The following is a 17,539-nucleotide window of genomic DNA, read 5'->3' as shown; positions in this document are numbered from 1 at the left end:
GGGAATGACTTGGTGCAGTAGGAACAAGCCAGATGCAGAAAAAGACCTCTTCAAACCCTCTTTGACATCTCAGGCAGAAAGCAAGTGTGTGGACTCTGAAGTGTGGCCATAAAGGAAAGAAGCCTCTGCTAGTTTCTTAGAAAGTTAATTAGAGTAACAAATGTAACGGAACTTAAGCATCCCAACTGGTTTCTATTTTAAAAGTTGCCTGTGGGCACGGGTGATGCTACCGTTACACAATGTGCTTTTATTCCTGCAGTTATTATTATTCCTTGCTCTAAGAACTGTTGCCAGACCCTTGACAAGCTGTAAAAGACATTTAATCTCGTAGTCTAGTGTTCATCTTAATTTTTGCCAAGGCGGTGTCAGCTAGATTGTTTTTAAAGAATAAGTAATAGTTCAGCCTCTAAATTAGAAGGCTGCTACCACTTCAGGCATTGAGACTTAGATTGCACAACTTGTAAAGTGTCAGAGTGGAGGTAGCCCAGCTGAAATAAGTACATGGTAGCCCCGGGGGAGATATTTTGAAGGAACTAATACTCACCAGCATTGTGGGCTCCAGTTCACATACTTAGAATTATACCTTGGATTGCAGTGTATCAGATAAGGCAGCATTTTATCTGCTTAGAATAGCTCTAGAGATTTTTTTCTTAAGACCAGAGAATGGTACCCAGGCCACAGAAGTCCTCTCACTTCACCGCTGGAGCCCAGCATGATTGCACAAACAGGTGGCTTGACCCACCAAGGACACATGGGAAACCTGTGTGTCTCCTATATGCGCAGGTCTCACTTGCCTTTACTGATTGTTTTCCTCGGCTAAAATTTCCTCACAGTTCGTGCTGGGCTGCCCCATTGACAGAAATCTTGCAATTGCCACCGCCACTTGTGTGGTCAGGTCCCTGTCGGGCTCAGAGTGTACCAATGCCAGCGCTGTATAGTAGCAGCAGCTTCAGCAAAGTCTTCCTGCTCTGTTCCCCCTCCCTTCTTGTACTAGTGGGCTCATCAAGGTCCCATTGAAAGGGAGGTAACTGGTTATTAACAAAAAAAAAAAAAAAAAAAAAAAAAAAAAAAAAAAAAAAAAAGGAAATCACATTCAATCAGCTTGAAATTAGCTGTCTCAGGAAAGAAGATAAACGTTGGCCTTGGAATCCACACAGAGCAAAGCTTTTACAATCACACTAATTAGAAGGAAGGTAGGCTGGATTCAAAGAAAACCAGAACTTCAGAATTTCCAGGAGATGTGGTTTCATGATGTTCTCTTGTTTTTCTCCCACCGTCCCCCATTTCATGACTTTCAAGAACATAACATGAGGCAAATTTAAGAGAGATTGGGATGTTAACTAGTAACAGGGTAATAACAGAGATGAGATGGGCAAGAATACACTGTCCCAGCCCCCTACCGCCACAGCCTCAGGTGTCCTACTCTACCGTGTGTGCCCCATCCCTGGAGACAGTAGGATTTACGCACCTAAGAATGATCATTCTGCCCTACTGTGCATCCAACACTATGTATGGAACACTTCTTCTCAAGTGACTGGCCATGCTTTATTGTGCATGGTGTGTGTGTTTTCCAAACAATCATCTATTTCTTCCCCATTTGTGCCATTTTTATGCCGCTTAAGATAGATGGAGAAGAGAAGGAACATAGGCCAAAAGACAAACTCCATGGAATTCCTACATTATTATTTGGGCCACTTAATCAGCTTGTCCTGTGGCCTGTTGCTAGGAAATGAAAACTTGGCATTCCAGGCTGGATCAGTCAGACTCCCACATCTCAGATCTTCTCCTGTATTGGTCACTGTCACTGAAGAGTAACTTTTGGAATTAGCTCCTCTCCTATACTGGTCACTTTCACCTAAGAATAACCAAGAACCTAGCTGCAGCAACTGGTAATAAGGGTAAATGGGAAGGAAGGAAGGCTTAGGGGAAAAAAACAAACAAACAAACAAACAAAAACAAAAAAAACCCTTGGTTTTTGATGCATTTGAGACTGGGTGTCCATCCCATCTTGCCAAGTGTGCAAGTGGAGAGAAAGACAGGCAGACCCAGCAACACAAACAGACAGAGATCAAGAAAGGCTCTGCTCTGGTGATATTCATGACATCTTTCTGTTATGGTGTCTTTCCTTCTACAAACACTAGGAATCTAACTCAGGCAGGGTTCTCATGATGCATACAATGGTAATAAGAATCCATTGAGAGACTCCGGTGGTCACATGCCCTGAATGCTTTCAATACAGCCTACTGGGATTTAGGATGGTAAAAGCATATTTTGAAACATAAGTCACTGAGAGTAGGGACAGTGTGAACAAAAGCTGTGATCAACTTTCAGTGTATGGCTGGCTCTAGAGTATACATTGAACTCACGAGCTCAGCTGTGTCCTCCTCGTAATGCAGGAAGATGGGAAGACAGCAGTCTCTCATTGGGTGGTAAGCATCCCGCCCTTCTGGACAGACAGTTACTCTTACTTGCTCCAGGGTAGCCAGTTTCTCCACTTTACTCTCTGGTTGTGCCCAGGAGAGACTTATTAAGGAGGGTTAATCATCCCAATGTCTTTTGCATGTGTTATTCATATAACTCTCAAGCAGCCCTGTGCTGTACTGTGCTGTGCTGATTATTTCTTCTTGATAAGTTAAGTAACAGATTCAAAAGACATAAAGAATATTGCCGAGGAATTTCCAGGCTAGGACATGGCTTTTGATACCCACAACCTCAGACATAGGTCGAGGGCTTTGTCCATAAGACTGCAAGGACAGAGAAAGGCTAAGGAGAGACAAGAAGGAGGTAAAGGGAAGGGAATAGAACAGAGCCTGAAAAGTTTCCCACGGTTTTTAATCTATTTCCAGGTGCAGACAGGATTTGGAAGGCTGGGCTCTCACTTCTGGGGCTTCCAAACCCATGATGTACTGCCTGACATTGTCACCATGGCTAAAGGGATTGGGAATGGCTTCCCAATGGCTGCAGTTGTGACCACTCCAGGTACAGTGTCCAGCGTGACCACGCTTGCTCCTGGGCCTCCTGCACTGGCAGTAGTATAAAACATGGGTTGCAACGTGTGTAGGCTAGAGGTGGTGATGGGAACCACATGATATGTTGTCCAAGCAAATGAAAGAGAAAGGTGCCAGGCCATCGGGCAGTTGGAAGAGAGCCAGCCATTTTTCCCTTGCTGGAGAGAAGACAACCTCTCTCTCCACATCATGGTGGTTAAAGCCAGGATTCTACCACACTGAAGAGGGTTAGGAAAACAGGTTACAAAACAAAACACTGAAGCTTCCAAAAGAATCTTTTCTTGAAAGAGACTCTTCCATGGTCCCTTGGTCTTTCCATTCAAAGTCCAGATTTCTCTGTCAATGTCCTATCAGCCAAATACAATGAAATCTCATTTATCCAGAACATGCTATGACAGTGGTTCTCAACCTTTGGGTCGCAACCCTTTTGGGGTCATACATCAGATGTCCCACATGTCAGATATTTACATTAGGTTCAAAACAGTAGCAAATTACAGTTATGAAATAGCAATGAAATAATTTTATGGTTAGGGGTCACCACAACATGAACTGTATTAAAGGGTCACAGCATTAGGAAGGTCAAGACCCTGCTCTATGAAATAAGGGTTAAAATTTGATTTTCTATTGTAGTGAGACTTTGACCGATATTGTTTCTTGTGAACCATTGATTGTCAAAAAATTATTTTATATGTATTTCTTCCCCAATAGTCAGCACATTTCTGGGCCATTAAATAACTAAAATCTTGTGGTATCTGTTTTCATAGACTAAGCAAAAGTAAAAAAAAAACATAGCTATGCATGGAAATGCAAGAATGGATAAATCCATTACTTTGTACAATCATTACATTAATTTAAAACCAAAAAATGTATGACTGCAGAAAGCGAAGTGTAATGAACTGCCCTTGACAGAATTATGCTGCTGAATAATATGAATTCACATCATATAAGATCATTTCCTCAATACTTCCTTCTTAGTCTCAAGAGTAGAAAGAAAAGATTTGGTTGACTGAAGAGTTTATACAAAGTCCTGCAATGTCAAGTTTTAAGATGCTTTCTAATTTGTGTGACACATTAAAGACTGTGCTGTCACCTCGTTAAGTAAATAAGCTGTCTTGCTTATCTACATATTAGTCAGCTCGGGCTGACTAAGCAAGACACCATGGATCAAGTGGCTGGAACAACAGAAATTCATCTTCCCACAGAAGAGAAGTCTGTCAAGACCAAAGTGCAGCAGGGCTGAGTTGCCTAGGATTCTCTTCCAGCCTTGCAGATGGCCACCTCCTCATCATTTCTCTAAATGACCTTCCCTACGTACGCCCACAGAAGAGAGATGATGAGCATTCTAGAAACTCTCATTGTTATAAAGACATCGTCCCGCGGGATTTGGGCCCCAGCTTTGCAGTCCAAATTAACACTAATGACTGGTTTAAAGACTCCACCTCCAAATATGGTCATACGTGGTCCTATCATTTCAACACAGAGTTTGAAGGGGACACAATTCAGCCCATCACTGTCAGATGAGTAGAGGAGGAAAAAAATGGATGTCCTTTACAAGATAGAACTGAATATGACCCCAATGTCACGACGAGACATAACGGATGAGAATGTGTCACTCTAACCTCTTCTGTTTTCCACCCTTAGAAATTGCTAAATCTTTGGCTAATCACTTACATCACTTCAACACGTTTGGAGGAAGCCCCCTGGCCTGTGCCATTGGATCTGCCGTGCTTGAGGTCTGTCCTATCCCTCACACCGACTCCCTTGATGGCATGCACTAAATAACTACTTTTAAATCAACACTCTAGACGGACTCTGCCACATTGCAATGGTAAAAGAGAAATGTAATCAATAATTCACCAATTTAAATTTTGTCTGCAGTTACTATTCTCTGTCCCTCTTTTTTAAGATTACTTTGGGTGCTTGAAGTTCTGAATAGGGGGTAATACATAATCAACTTCACATGCACGGGAAATCTAAGAATTGCCCTATCCAGGTGATAACCCTGAATTTTGCTTGTTTTCTAGGTAGTATTTGTTGTTTAGGTTTTAACATCAAGTCACCCTTTTAACATAACTTTTGCCATACACTATGGATGTTTTCTTCCTTTTTGTTGTCATAAATGAAAGAACTATAGAGAAACTATAGGATTTAGTTGATTATATCAGGGTAATACAGCTACTCTGGAAAAAAAACTATTCATTCCTATCACATTCATCTAGCTTAATGTTAGCCAGTTTTATAATAATACTGTTTGAGAATTTTATAGACACATATAATGTGTTTTAATCAAATCCACCCCCTTTTCTCTCCCTTTAAATTACTTCCCTATAACCACCCACCACTTTTTCCTCCTAACTTCATGTGCCCTTTTTTTTTTAATTCACTGAATCTATTTAGTGATGCCTGTATGTACTTGCTTATGGGACTACGTACTGGACCATGAGTAGCCTCTCAGGGCCCACTTTTCTGAAGAAAACTGACTCTCCCTCCCCAAGCAGCCTCCAATAGGAGTGGGATTTCTTGAGCTCCTCCTCCATCCATTCTGGATGTTCACTAGCTTCATCATGTGCAAGTCTCCTGCATCCAGTCTCAGCCAGTGTGAGTCCCTGTGTGCAATGGTGCTGCCGTGGCAAGCAAATACTGTTCCACTGCAGACGTGTATTCCCTCTGGCCCTTACAGTCTTTTCACCCCCAGTTCCACAATGATCCCTGAACCTTCAAGGGAAGGAATGTGATACAGATGTCCCGTTGAGAACTGAGCACTTCACAGCCTCTTATTCTCAATGTGTTGACCAATTGTAGGTAATGATTGCCATACACAACAAAAAGATGTTTCTCTGATGAGAGTGAAGAGACATTCTTCGTGGTCCCTAGGAGAGAACTAGTCACTATGATTTCGCTAAATCGACTTTGTAATAAAGTGTCCCACATTCTTATTTTTATTATCCCATTATTTTGTTGAAAAAGCATCCTTACCAAATGTATAATGTCTTTTGCTTAAATAAGTACAACGTGTTTCTGAAAGAACATCCAAAGAGTTTGTTTTTTGTTTTGTTTTTTTTTAATTCAGTTTATATGAAGTGAAACTTAGCTAGGGTCAGAGGTCAGTACAAATCATTCTGCTGTTTACACTTTCATATTTCTTATTTTGAACTATGAATATGACTCACCTACTCAAGAAATGTAAAAGTGTTTCAGATAGAAGTAAAGCTATTATTGCTAATTAAATACTTTAAGAAATGATGAAGTCCTGAGATGTGAACGAGTGGGTAGAAATGTGACATTCATTTCTCTTTGTTGGCATTGGCAACTTTTTCCCTTTTATCGAAAATATCTTTTTTTCACATAATACATCCTGATTACAGTTTCCCCTCTCTCTACTCCTCCTGCTTCCTCCCCATCTCCCCTCCCAGCTCATTCTACTCCATTTCTGGCTCTCATTAGAAAAAACACAAAGGCTTCTAAGGGATAATAATAAAAATAAACTGTAATATGATAAAACAAAAGTTAACATATCAGAATAAGACAAAACAAAACAGAAGGAAGAGAGCCTAAGAAAAGGCATGAGGAATAGATACAGACACAGATACCCACTCATTTGCACATTCAGGAATCCCAGAAAAACATTAAACTAAAAGTCATAATATATATATGAAGTACAAGTAATATAAAATATATATATGTATATGCATGTATATATATATATATATATATGTATGTATAATAAAATAAGATAAGCCTAAAAAAGGAAGGAAGGAAAGAAAACCCTGCCTGACACAGCATGAGACAGGGAACCTCCAAAGATGCCCTTGAGTTCATTTTCTGTTGGCCATCTACTGCTGGGCATGGAGCCCATCCTTAAGAGTAGTCTGTTTCCCCAGTGAGACTCCCTTGGAGAAAACTAAATTTTCATTTACAAGTGGTTACCAATTGGAGATTGTGCCTTGGTTAAGAATGGGGCATGTGTCCACTTCTCCTTTCAGCTCTAGGACCTCTGTCTGGTGCAGACCCATGCAGGCCCTATGCATGCTGCCTAACTCTGAGTGAGTTCATATTTTATTGTTCAGGATTATTTTGACTATACTGGTGTGTGTGTGTGTGTGTGTGTGTGTGTGTGTGTGTGTGTGTGTGTGTTTCCATATGAGTCTGAGAATTGTCCTTTCAAGATCTGTAAAGAATTGTGTTAGAATTTTGATGGAGATTGCATTGAATCCATAAATTGCTTTTGGTAGGATCCTACTGATCCATGAACATAGGAGATCTTTCCATCTTCTGTATCTTCTCCAATTTCTTTCTTCAAAGACTTTAAGTTTTTTTTGTTGTTGTTGTTGTTGTTGTTTTTGTTTTTCAAGACAGGGTTTCTCTGTGTAGCTTTGCGCCTTTCCTGGAACTCACTTGGTAGCCCAGGCTGGCCTTGAACTCACAGAGATCCGCCTGGCTCTGCCTCCCGAGTGCTGGGATTAAAGGCATACGCCACCACCGCCCGGCTGACTTTAAGTTTTTATCATGCAAGTCTTTGACTTGTTTAGTTAGAGTTACCCCAAGGTATTTTATATTATTTGTGGCTATTGGTTATGTTTTGCTATTTCTTTTTAGTATAATTTCTTCCTTTTATTGTAGAGTTTTGAGTTGCCAGTATGAGATCTCTTCAATTTTTTTTTTTATGTAGGATCTTAGTGCTATGAACCTTCATTGTCCCCTATAAAATGGGATATGTTGTGTATTCATTTTCATTGAATTCTAGAAAGTCTTTCGTTTCTTCCTTTATTTCTATCTTGACCCATTTTTCATTCAGTAGAGAGTTGTTCAGTTTCCATGAGTTTGTAAACTTTCTGTTGTTTCTGTTGTTGTTATCTACTTATCCATGATGGTCAGATAAGATACAGAGTGTTATTTCAATTTTCATGTATCTGTGGAGATTCATTTTATGACCGATTATATGGTCAGTTTTGGAGAATGTTTCATATAGTAGAATTGCTATAAAAAAAAAAACACAGAGCCAGATATAGGGGTGAAAACCTGGGAGAGCAGGGAAATAGAAAAATCCACAAGCTAACCTCATCTCACTGACACCTCAGTCTCCAAAGAGAGAGACTTACTTCCTGTCTACCCACACCTATATGCCTTTCTGTTCTGCTCCCTCATTTGCTCTCTCAGCCCAGCTACATCACTTCCTCTTCCTGCCCAGCTCTGTCACTTCCTGTCTGTCTGTACAGACATCCAGACCTCTATGGTTAGTGTTGGGATTAAAGGTGTGTATTACCATACTTGGCTCTGTTCCCTAGTGTGGAACTCACAAAAATCCAAAGAGATCTCTGCCTCCCAAGTGATAGGATTAAAGGTGTGTGCTACCATTGCCTGACTTCTATGTTTACTTATAGTGGCTGGCTTTTTCCTCTGATCCTCAGATAATTTTTATTGGGGGATACAGTATATTGGGGGACACAATACATCACCACAGTTCTATGAGGTTCTGAGAAGAAGATTAGATGTCAGTTAGCTTGAACATTTCTCTGTATAGTTTTTGTCTGGATGACCTGTTTTTGGTGAGATTTGGGTATTGACGTCTACCACTATCAGTATGTGAGGGCCAATATGTGATTTAAGCTGTATTAGTATTTCTTTTATGAATGTGGGTGCCCTTGTGTTAGGTGCATAGATGTTAAGAACTCCAGTGTCCTCTTGTTGAATTTTTTTTTAAAGATTTATTTATAGATGGTTGTGAGTCACCATATGGTTGCTGGAAATTGAACCTAGGACCTCTGGAAGAGCAGTCAGTGCTCTTAACCTCTGAGCCATCTCTTCAGCCCAAGGATTTCCTTTTTTTTTTGTTGTTGTTGTTTTTGTTGTTGTTGTTGTTTTTCAAGACATGGTTTCTCTGTATAGTTTTGGTGCCTGTTCTGGAATTCGCTCTGTAGACCAGGCTGGGCTTGAACTCACAGAGATCTGCCTGGCTCTGCCTCCCGAGTGCTGGGATTAAAGGCTTGTGCCACCACCGCCTGGCCTCTTGTTGGATTTTGCTTTGATGAGTATGTAGTATCTTTCCCTACCTCTTCTGATTAGTTTTGGTTTGAAACCTATTTTATTAGATATTAAAATGGCTATACCAGCTTGGTTTTTAAAGTCCATTTGCTTGAGATATCTTTTCCATTCTTTTACCCTGAGGTGATGTCTATCCTTTATGTTAAGATGTGTTTTGGTTGGGATGCAGTAGAAGAATGGATCCTGTCTTTGTATTCTGTTAGTCTGTGTCTTTTTATTGGGAAATTGAGACTATTGATGTTGAGAGATAGTGAGTAGTGTTGGTTGATTCCTGATATTTTGTTGGTATGGGGTGTGTGTGTGTGTGTGTGTGTGTGTGTGTGTGTGTGTGTCCTCTTTTGATTTTCTGGTCTGGGATTATTTAGTCCTTGTGTTTTCTTGGATGTGTTTAACCTCTTTAGGAATAGGGCTGGGCTAGGACAGGGAATGGGGACTCTGAAGGAGAGAGGAAAGCAAGACTTCCTACCAGGATTTGCTTAGTCCACTGGGAATGGGCTAGAGTGAGGAGAGGCCATGGCAGGTATTCTGCTACAGAGCTGGGAATGAGACCAGGAAGTTGGATTTGGAAGAGAGGAGGGAGAGTGAAGATCTACAGTTAGCCTACCTGCTTCAGGAGCCTACCTGTTTCCCTGACAGGCTTAGCTATGGGGTTCCCAGGGAATGCTTGCTGAAGTTGGGGGCTGGGATGAAGCAGTAAGTTGGGGTAAGGGAGGTTGGAGGGGAAGATCTGTGTGATCAAGGGGGGAGGGGAGGGAGGGGAGGCTGCCCCGAGTGGTCTGCTACAGATCTGGGGATGAGACTGGAGGATTGGATTTGGAGGAGCAGAAGGAGCCTGCTTCTCTGGCCAGAGTCCAACCTCTTTTCCCAATGTTATGTCATCCCAACCAATCCAGGCGAGAAAGAGGGTTCAGGTGAACCAACTGATCTTCAAAACATCAAGATCAGCCTGAAATCGTGCCATTATGATTAGCTAAGTATAGAGGTAGTGTTCGTGTGTCTTGTCAAGAATCACAGATGCTGTGGGCTGAGTGAGATGGTTCACCAAGCAAAGACATCTGCTGTCAAACCTGACCAGCTCAGTTGGATCCCTAGTATCCACACTGTGGAAAGAGAGAACTGACGGCTGAGAGCTGTCCTCTAACCCCAACATGTGCCCCGACGCACTTAACACAGAGCAAATAAAAACACAATTAAAATTCTTTAAACCTATCACAGATGTTCACTGTAAGTGGAAGTTAGATGAAAAAATGTTTTATACCTCAGGTTCCTTAGCTGCGGATGCACATGAGGCCCAGCTAAGGGTAGCAGTACCCCACACTGGAGTGTTTGGACTATGAAAACCTGTCTGGCCTCACTGTATCCCATGAGACAAGCACCTGTGGAATTTCTTTCCTCGGTTCATTTATTTATTGCTTTCACCACTGTGTGCCAGTACTCAGCAAAACCTGGAAAAATGAACTCCACATTATGAAATATATAACCCTAATATTTCTTAAATTCTTGCTTGCCTCTACAGATGGGCAGTTTCAGGGAAACCCCCTTTACCAAGACTGTTTCATTCCTTACAGCAGATTTTCATGTGGTCCATGGTCTGTCCACATCTGGCTCTGTTCCAGGTCCTGTTTGTCTAGTTACATTGCTGTAAGGAGGACCCTGGGCACTTATCTCTCTGTGCTTCTCAGGCAATCCTCCAACCTTTGCCCTGAAGATTATTTAGGGATGTCTCTCTACAGGTCATCAAAGAAGAAAATCTACAGAAAAACAGTCAAGAAGTTGGTACCTACACGTTACTGAAGTTTGCTGAGCTGCGGGATGAATTCGACATCGTTGGGGATGTCCGAGGCAAAGGTCTTATGATAGGGATAGAGATGGTTCAAGACAAGGTAATGATCTGCAGCTGTTTGGGTGGCTGCCGGGGGCCAGTAGCAGGTAATGCGGAAGTTAATAGGGCCGAATGCATACATATCATTCAAACTATGAAGCTGTTGGTTGCTATATGTAATACACCATCAAGGCCCATGGGGAAGGTGGGTAGGAAGCCCTGAGGGAACACCAAACTGAGTGCACTAAAGGGAACCCTCCTCTACCTTAGAGGCTGACTCATGAGCAGGATCGTGGCTTACACATCTAAATCTTAGAAGCTAGACATAGTGATGAGGATCCCCATGACTGATCTGTGAAGGAAACGGGAGAAAACAGGGCAGCAAAGCCACCCAAGACTTATCAAGGAGGACTGGAAGGGTTCCCAAGATAGGTATCTAAGGATCATGTTAGAAATACAGACGCTAAGCCTTTCCAGATATACCAATTTGTCCTACCAGAAGGCCTCTGTTTTTGTAGTGTGAAAGGCTCCAGGGAATGCAGGTACACTTAAGCTTGAAATAGATAAGCTAGGGGAAAATATTTGTGTTCGTAGACTGAGGATGCAGGAACACACAGAAATGACGCAAGCTCCAGCCCAATGTCACCAAAGTTGAAGTAGCATGGTAAGAAACCAACTTCAGTGCCTAGGTATCTACCGTGGCCTCTTGGCTCCTAAGCACTTAATTTTCCTAACCCTAACAGTTGGAGTCTTGGGGAAAGTAACTCCACACACATGGAAAACACTTAGCTCCACACCAGCTCCATGGCCATGCTGTGGCCTGGGAAACATTTAACTGCATGTGCTCTTATGCAACTTCTAAGCCACTTCCTGGACTTTAGAATGAACTATTTAGCTAGGCAGAGCACCCTAATGAGTTGAAGATGATTTCAACACAAACAAAACAGATCCCAAATTATCTGTTAAAGGACCAAACCCCCAGGGTAGCCTTTAGCAGAACCAGGATTCATTTACTGCCTACATGGAATTTCACTTTGTCTTCGGGAATTTTTTGATAGAGTAAAGTAAAAGCCAATACTTTTAATACCCACCCACCCTACCCCCCCCCAAAAAAAAAACCAACTCTGGTTCAGTAATTAACAGCTTTATTTAATTAGGGAGACATTGATTGCTTGAGTTTTGTTTTGTTGTGGTTTTTCTTGGGCCCCATACCTGGGGAAATAATTTTTCTAACCATTCAAACACCTAATAGAAACCTTTTTTTTTTTTTTAATGTATTCACAGATGAGCCGCCAGCCTCTTCCTAAAACAGAAGTAAATCAAATCCATGAGGACTGCAAAGACATGGGGCTTCTAGTGGGCAGAGGTGGCATTTTTTCTCAGGTAAGAGAAGGGCTGCCTGTCAGGTAGGGTCTCCCTGGTGTGTCACTGTGCTAGGGGACCCAGCTGTACTTCCTCCATGTTATGATAATTCTCAGATATAATCAAAAGACATGGACAAGAGACAGATTCTGCCACTAGAGGGTGATGTGGTAAAGGGATTCAGTTGTCCATTTTTTTGTAGGCAAAGGAGAGGCATTAGAAAGGCCACACAAACCAGACAATTCACAGCATGGGTGATAATAGAATCATAACACTCATGCAACTTATATATACATATGCATTGTATTGTGTATTAATTAGTTCTAACCCCTGAGAAAACAATCATAGTCATTCTTAACTCCACCCTGAAGTCTGACTTTGTGAATCTGCTAAGTTTTAGTGGCCATTACAGCCCATAGCAATCTCATGCTGCCCTATATGATTCCAGAAAGAGAGATTAGGGACCATCCTAAACATGATCCCTGATGCAGAACTCAAGAACAGCCACTCAGCGTCCTTCACCCTCAGCTGAACTATTCCAAGACAGGCTCACCCTACCCCCTTCCTGGAAGTTAAACCCTGGTCTGACTCTGTGCTACAAGAATGAGATGATGATGATGATGATGATGATGATGATGATGTTCATGATGATGCACAATATGACCTGCCTCTAAATCCCTACAGCATCAGGTCCCTCACCTGGATGGGCTCCCATGGTAGAGATTCAAGAATGAGAGTGACTTCTGTTCCCCATGAATATTATTTTTTCCCTCTTTAATTTTTCCCACTTCAAAACATTTTCTTTCATGAAACATGATCATTTCCCATATTTAGGGAGTACATCATGATGTTTGGATTTATGAATAATGTTATAATATTCAAGAGATAATGCTTATCTGTCTTCTCACATATCATTTCTTTGTGATGAGAACATTCAAGATTCTTTCTTCTTGACCTTCTTAGTTGAGGTTTTATTGCTGTGAAGAGACACTGTGACCATGGCAACTCATATAAAGGAAAACATTTTATTGGGGCTAGCTTACGGTTCAGAGGTTTAGTCTATTATCATCATGGCAGGTGGCATGCAGGCAGACATGTTGCTGGAGAAGGAGCTGAGAGTTCTACATCCTGATCCACAGGCAGCAGACTGAGACACACTTCCTCTAGCAAGGCCACACCTACTCTAACAAGACCACATCTCCTACTAGTGCCACTCCCTATGGGCCAAGCATTCAAACACATGAGTCTATGAGAGCCATAGCTATTCAAACCACCACGTGGACTTTAGAAATATACAGTGCATTGTTGCTACTTTCTTTCTTCTAAATGCAATTTAATATTTCTACCCACTTTAAACACTCCTCATTCTTCCCGTTGTCCTACCCCCTTCCTGGCTAACACAATGGATACTGAAACATCTACTTCTTGCCTCATGCTTGACAGAGGACATTAAAGCTATCAGACAAGATGCCTAAATAAACACTAGGAATGATTTTCTGTTCATATCAAATAGTGTGGCTTAATTATCTAAATCTTTGGTTATAAAGATATGAAGAGATTGTCTACATATTTAGCTTTTCCTTCAAATTCATGTTAAGCAGCCAGTGATATGCTGGGAACCAAAGCTACAATGATAAATGTGTTCTGATCACATTCTTCATTGAGCTTATGGGAGAAAAAAACATACAAGCATAAAACTGCAATACAATATATTTATCTCCTCTGCAGATATAAGACGTGATGCTATAGAAGGAGAGAGAGCAGAGTGCAAAGAGCCGTCCACACACTAGTGTGGCTGGAGCATCTGCTTAATGTGATGGCTGGGGACCGCTAGAAGTCCTGTTACCTTGTCAGCCACTCTTCTTGACATGTTGTACATGCTGACTCATATAATGCTCTCAACAAACCAAAGAAATTAGTCCTATTATCACCCTTACTTCAGAGGTACTTAGAAGTTAATTCAGTTGCCCAGATCGTATAAGTAGTAAGTGCATTTTTGAGTCTGTTCTCAATATTTCTACCCACTTTAAATACAAGGTTGGAGGCAAGGCGTCTGGCAGGAACTGAGGATGCTCTCTGTGCTTCAGCAGGGGCTGTAGAAATAAAAGGTACATTCTGATGGTATTTGGGGAGTGAACTGCACATGATTTGGGTCAGAAAAATAAGCAAGAGTGAAAAATGAAAACCTCATGTTCGATTTGGCTTACGGTGGGCATGAATGCATTCATCCTTGAACATGCTTCATTTAAGGCATTTGTGGGCACCTGGTTTGGTAATTGAGCATGTGGTTAAGTGGAAAACATTGGGGTAAAGATTATAGTTTGGGGTCATCAGCACATTAATGGTAAAATGAAGAAAACTAGTCTAGTGTCCCAGTGAGAAGCTTGATGAGGTTGGGACAGAAACTTGGGGAAGAACTCCCTTCAGTAGACAGAAGGGAAGGGGAGGAAAATGGAGATAGGATTGGATCAATGGTGTGCCCATAGTTTAGAGGAGTGTGGATTACAGAAGAAGAAGACAAGATGAATCAGGGAAAGGGATGCCCAAATATGACGAACAGGAGAGATAATCAGGAAGGGCACGGCTGGAAAATGCCCAGTGGATCTCATGCCTTGCAAGTAACCTTAGTATAGTAGTATCCGAAAACTAATAGGACAGAAACCATGATGCAGTGGGTTGGGAAAAATGGAGTGAAGAGTATCAGCAAGTCTTTTAAATAAGAGTAAAAGTAGCCGGACATGGTGGCCCATGCCTTTAATCACAGAGCTCAGGAGGCAGAGACCGGCAAATTTCTATGAGTTCGAGGCCAGCATGGTCTACAAAGTGAGTTTCAGCACAGCCAGGGCTGTAACAAAGAGAAACCTTGTCTTGAAAAAACAAACAAACAAAAAAGATTGAGTAAAAGCAGGAAGAAAGTGTGGTTATTACACTGCATGTCAACTCAGATATTTGCTCAGTGTGGTCTGAATTGGGATTATGAACGATGTAAGTATCTTACTGATACTGGCTGAGCACAAGTTGAAGGGAGGTCAAAGATTTGAGAGAACACGGGAATGTTTCCTGGAATGATCCAGGGCCCAGAGCTGAAGTGGACCATTTAGAACTGAAGAGTAAAGACATACCATTCTCTGAGCCTTTGGGAAAGATAAACAAACGCATGTGGGAACAAACTAGTTTAAAGAAAGACTTTGTCTGGGAGAGAAAGACTTTGGGAGTTCAATTTCCTTCAAAGAAATAGGAACTTGATTGCTTATGAAATAAGAGTGGGATGCATAGAAGTTGGTACAAAAAAAAAAAAAAAAAAGAAGCTCAGAAGAAAACTACGGGTTTAAAAAGAAATGAAAGGAAGCCGACAGAGGAAGAGAATATTCTCAGGAACCAGCAGAAATTGGAGACTGCAAATATCTGGTAGTGTCACTCAGGTCCCCCGTGTGATATTCATATATTTCTCAGCCATATACATAGGAACAAATCCGTTCGTTTACAGCATTAATCAGCACTGAGACTTGGCCACGTGAGCAAAGCCACGTCAGCCTGGAAACGTGTGCAAAATGAGGGGCGAGAGAGAGGGTAGTTAGTTCGGTTGCCTTTGTTCTGCCAATTGTGAGACAACAGAAGGAAGAGACCTGAGTGGGATGATGGGTCAGAAAATAATGAAGGAATGAGGAGCCCCAACTTCTTATGAAAATGGTGGGCACAATGGGAATCAGCAATTCGCTTCTTCAGCCATTGACCTTGAACATGAGTAGATAGAGAACAGTGGAGATGAAGATGGGAACTGGGAAAACATGTTTTGTGGTGGCAGCAACTGAGCATGGGGGAAGTGGCCAAGATCTCAGGGAAGGCGGTAGAAGGACAAGCAGATAAACAAATGGCAAAAAGATAAAACTCAAAAGCAAGAAGATAAAAGGATTTGTGTAAAGACTTGAAGGTGAAAGAGGCCGGGAGGGGAGAGGAGGAAGTCAACCTAGGGAGAGAAATGTCAGAAATAGGATATAAATAAATAAGGTTTTTGGATTCTTCGTTTAGCCCGTTTCTGGAAGTCCCACTTGACTCTGGTGATCTGAGCTCCGTTTCCCTCTGTCTCCTCAGACGTTCCGCATCGCGCCTCCGATGTGTGTCACTAAGCAGGAAGTGGACTTTGCATTTGAAGTGTTTCGCTCCGCCTTAACTCAGCACATGGAAAGAAGAGCTAAGTAAGATTTCTACAAATGAAGAACCATGAGCCTCAAGAACTTCTCAACTGTGTGCAGAGATGAAGTGAAGACGGCTGAAACCCCAAGTTGTAGATGAAAAACTGCAGCTCTCCACAGTAATTGTAAAAGACCAGTAGGTGTTTAGCCATATCTGTCGATGGAGCCCCCTATTCTCCTGAGAATTCCTCTCTTCAGGGACAGGATCTCTCCCTGGCTCGCAGAATAAGTCCTAACTCATGTAGATTTGTCTGGGATAATGGTATTTCCCATTGAATTAACTGGTTTGTAAATGAATACAGGGCACACGTGTCACCGATTAATCCTGAAGGAAACCCTTTCTGTGCTAACACCTCCGGGGAAGCATTTCCTCATCTTTTATGCTTCTTGTCACACTAGAAATACTGTATCCCATGATGGAATTTCTCAGTTCACATCAGGCAGCTGGAATCCATGAAGATAAAGCCTGGTCACTCTGCTGTATCTGGAACGCTGTTGGAAGCTGAGAGGTTGGTGATATCAACGAATCACTGACCATTAATCTTGGAGCCATCCTATCTCAGGGTTTCTTGACTTATAAAATAATAAATTCATTGCGCTGCTTAAGACTTTAATATTTTCTATTAATATGTAGCCCAAGGGCATCTTGGGAAATAATGTAGGAAATACCTAGGATGATAGCTGCACTCCAAACCTTTAACTCCCTGAAAATACCTATCAGAGCTTATTTTGCTTCTCTGTTACCCCGCCATTATCTCATCTTCATCTATACCCTTATTTCTACCATTTCAAATGCATACATCATTTCCCAAACTCTAGTCATTAGTATGTGCAATCATAAATATTCTTTCCTATAGGTGTCACCTGAATCTTAGAAGTGGCAATATATTTTTTTAATTTGACATACCCACTGAAATGTACTTAGCAGTAAACTTCACACAATTACCATAAATGAGAAAATATACTACTTACAATGTTATTATGAAAACAGAGCAAACAAGGCTTGGGTATCCAGTGTATAAAGTGCTTGCCACACAAATACAGGGACTTCTGTTGTATTGCCCACATATGGTAGTGGACACTTTGTTCCAGCCCTGGATAGGCAAATAAGA

At 41.6% G+C, this 17,539-nt stretch overlaps 1 protein-coding gene across 4 annotated transcripts in view; it reads left to right on the top strand.

Moving 5' to 3' along the window:
- Agxt2 (alanine--glyoxylate aminotransferase 2) overlaps positions 1-17,041 on the top strand; it is a 40,486-nt gene extending 23,445 nt beyond the window's left edge. For 3 of the 4 annotated variants that reach the window (XM_059276372.1, XM_059276370.1, XM_059276369.1), the window contains 5 exons: positions 2,847-2,979; positions 4,650-4,741; positions 10,784-10,933; positions 12,157-12,255; positions 16,327-17,041. In XM_059276372.1, coding sequence (XP_059132355.1) covers positions 2,847-2,979; positions 4,650-4,741; positions 10,784-10,933; positions 12,157-12,255; positions 16,327-16,434 — 582 coding nt within the window. In that variant the 3' untranslated portion in view covers positions 16,435-17,041. Of the gene's footprint in view, positions 1-2,846; positions 2,980-4,649; positions 4,742-10,783; positions 10,934-12,156; positions 12,256-15,753; positions 15,925-16,326 lie in introns of those variants that run through there. The other variant, XR_009382045.1, reaches the window with a different exon arrangement.
- Positions 17,042-17,539: the final 498 nt, after the last annotated feature.

The sequence above is a fragment of the Peromyscus eremicus genome, chromosome 11 (assembly GCF_949786415.1).
Source record: "Peromyscus eremicus chromosome 11, PerEre_H2_v1, whole genome shotgun sequence".
Classification (NCBI taxonomy): Eukaryota; Metazoa; Chordata; class Mammalia; order Rodentia; family Cricetidae; genus Peromyscus; species Peromyscus eremicus.
This window is presented reverse-complemented; position numbering and strand designations above follow the sequence as displayed.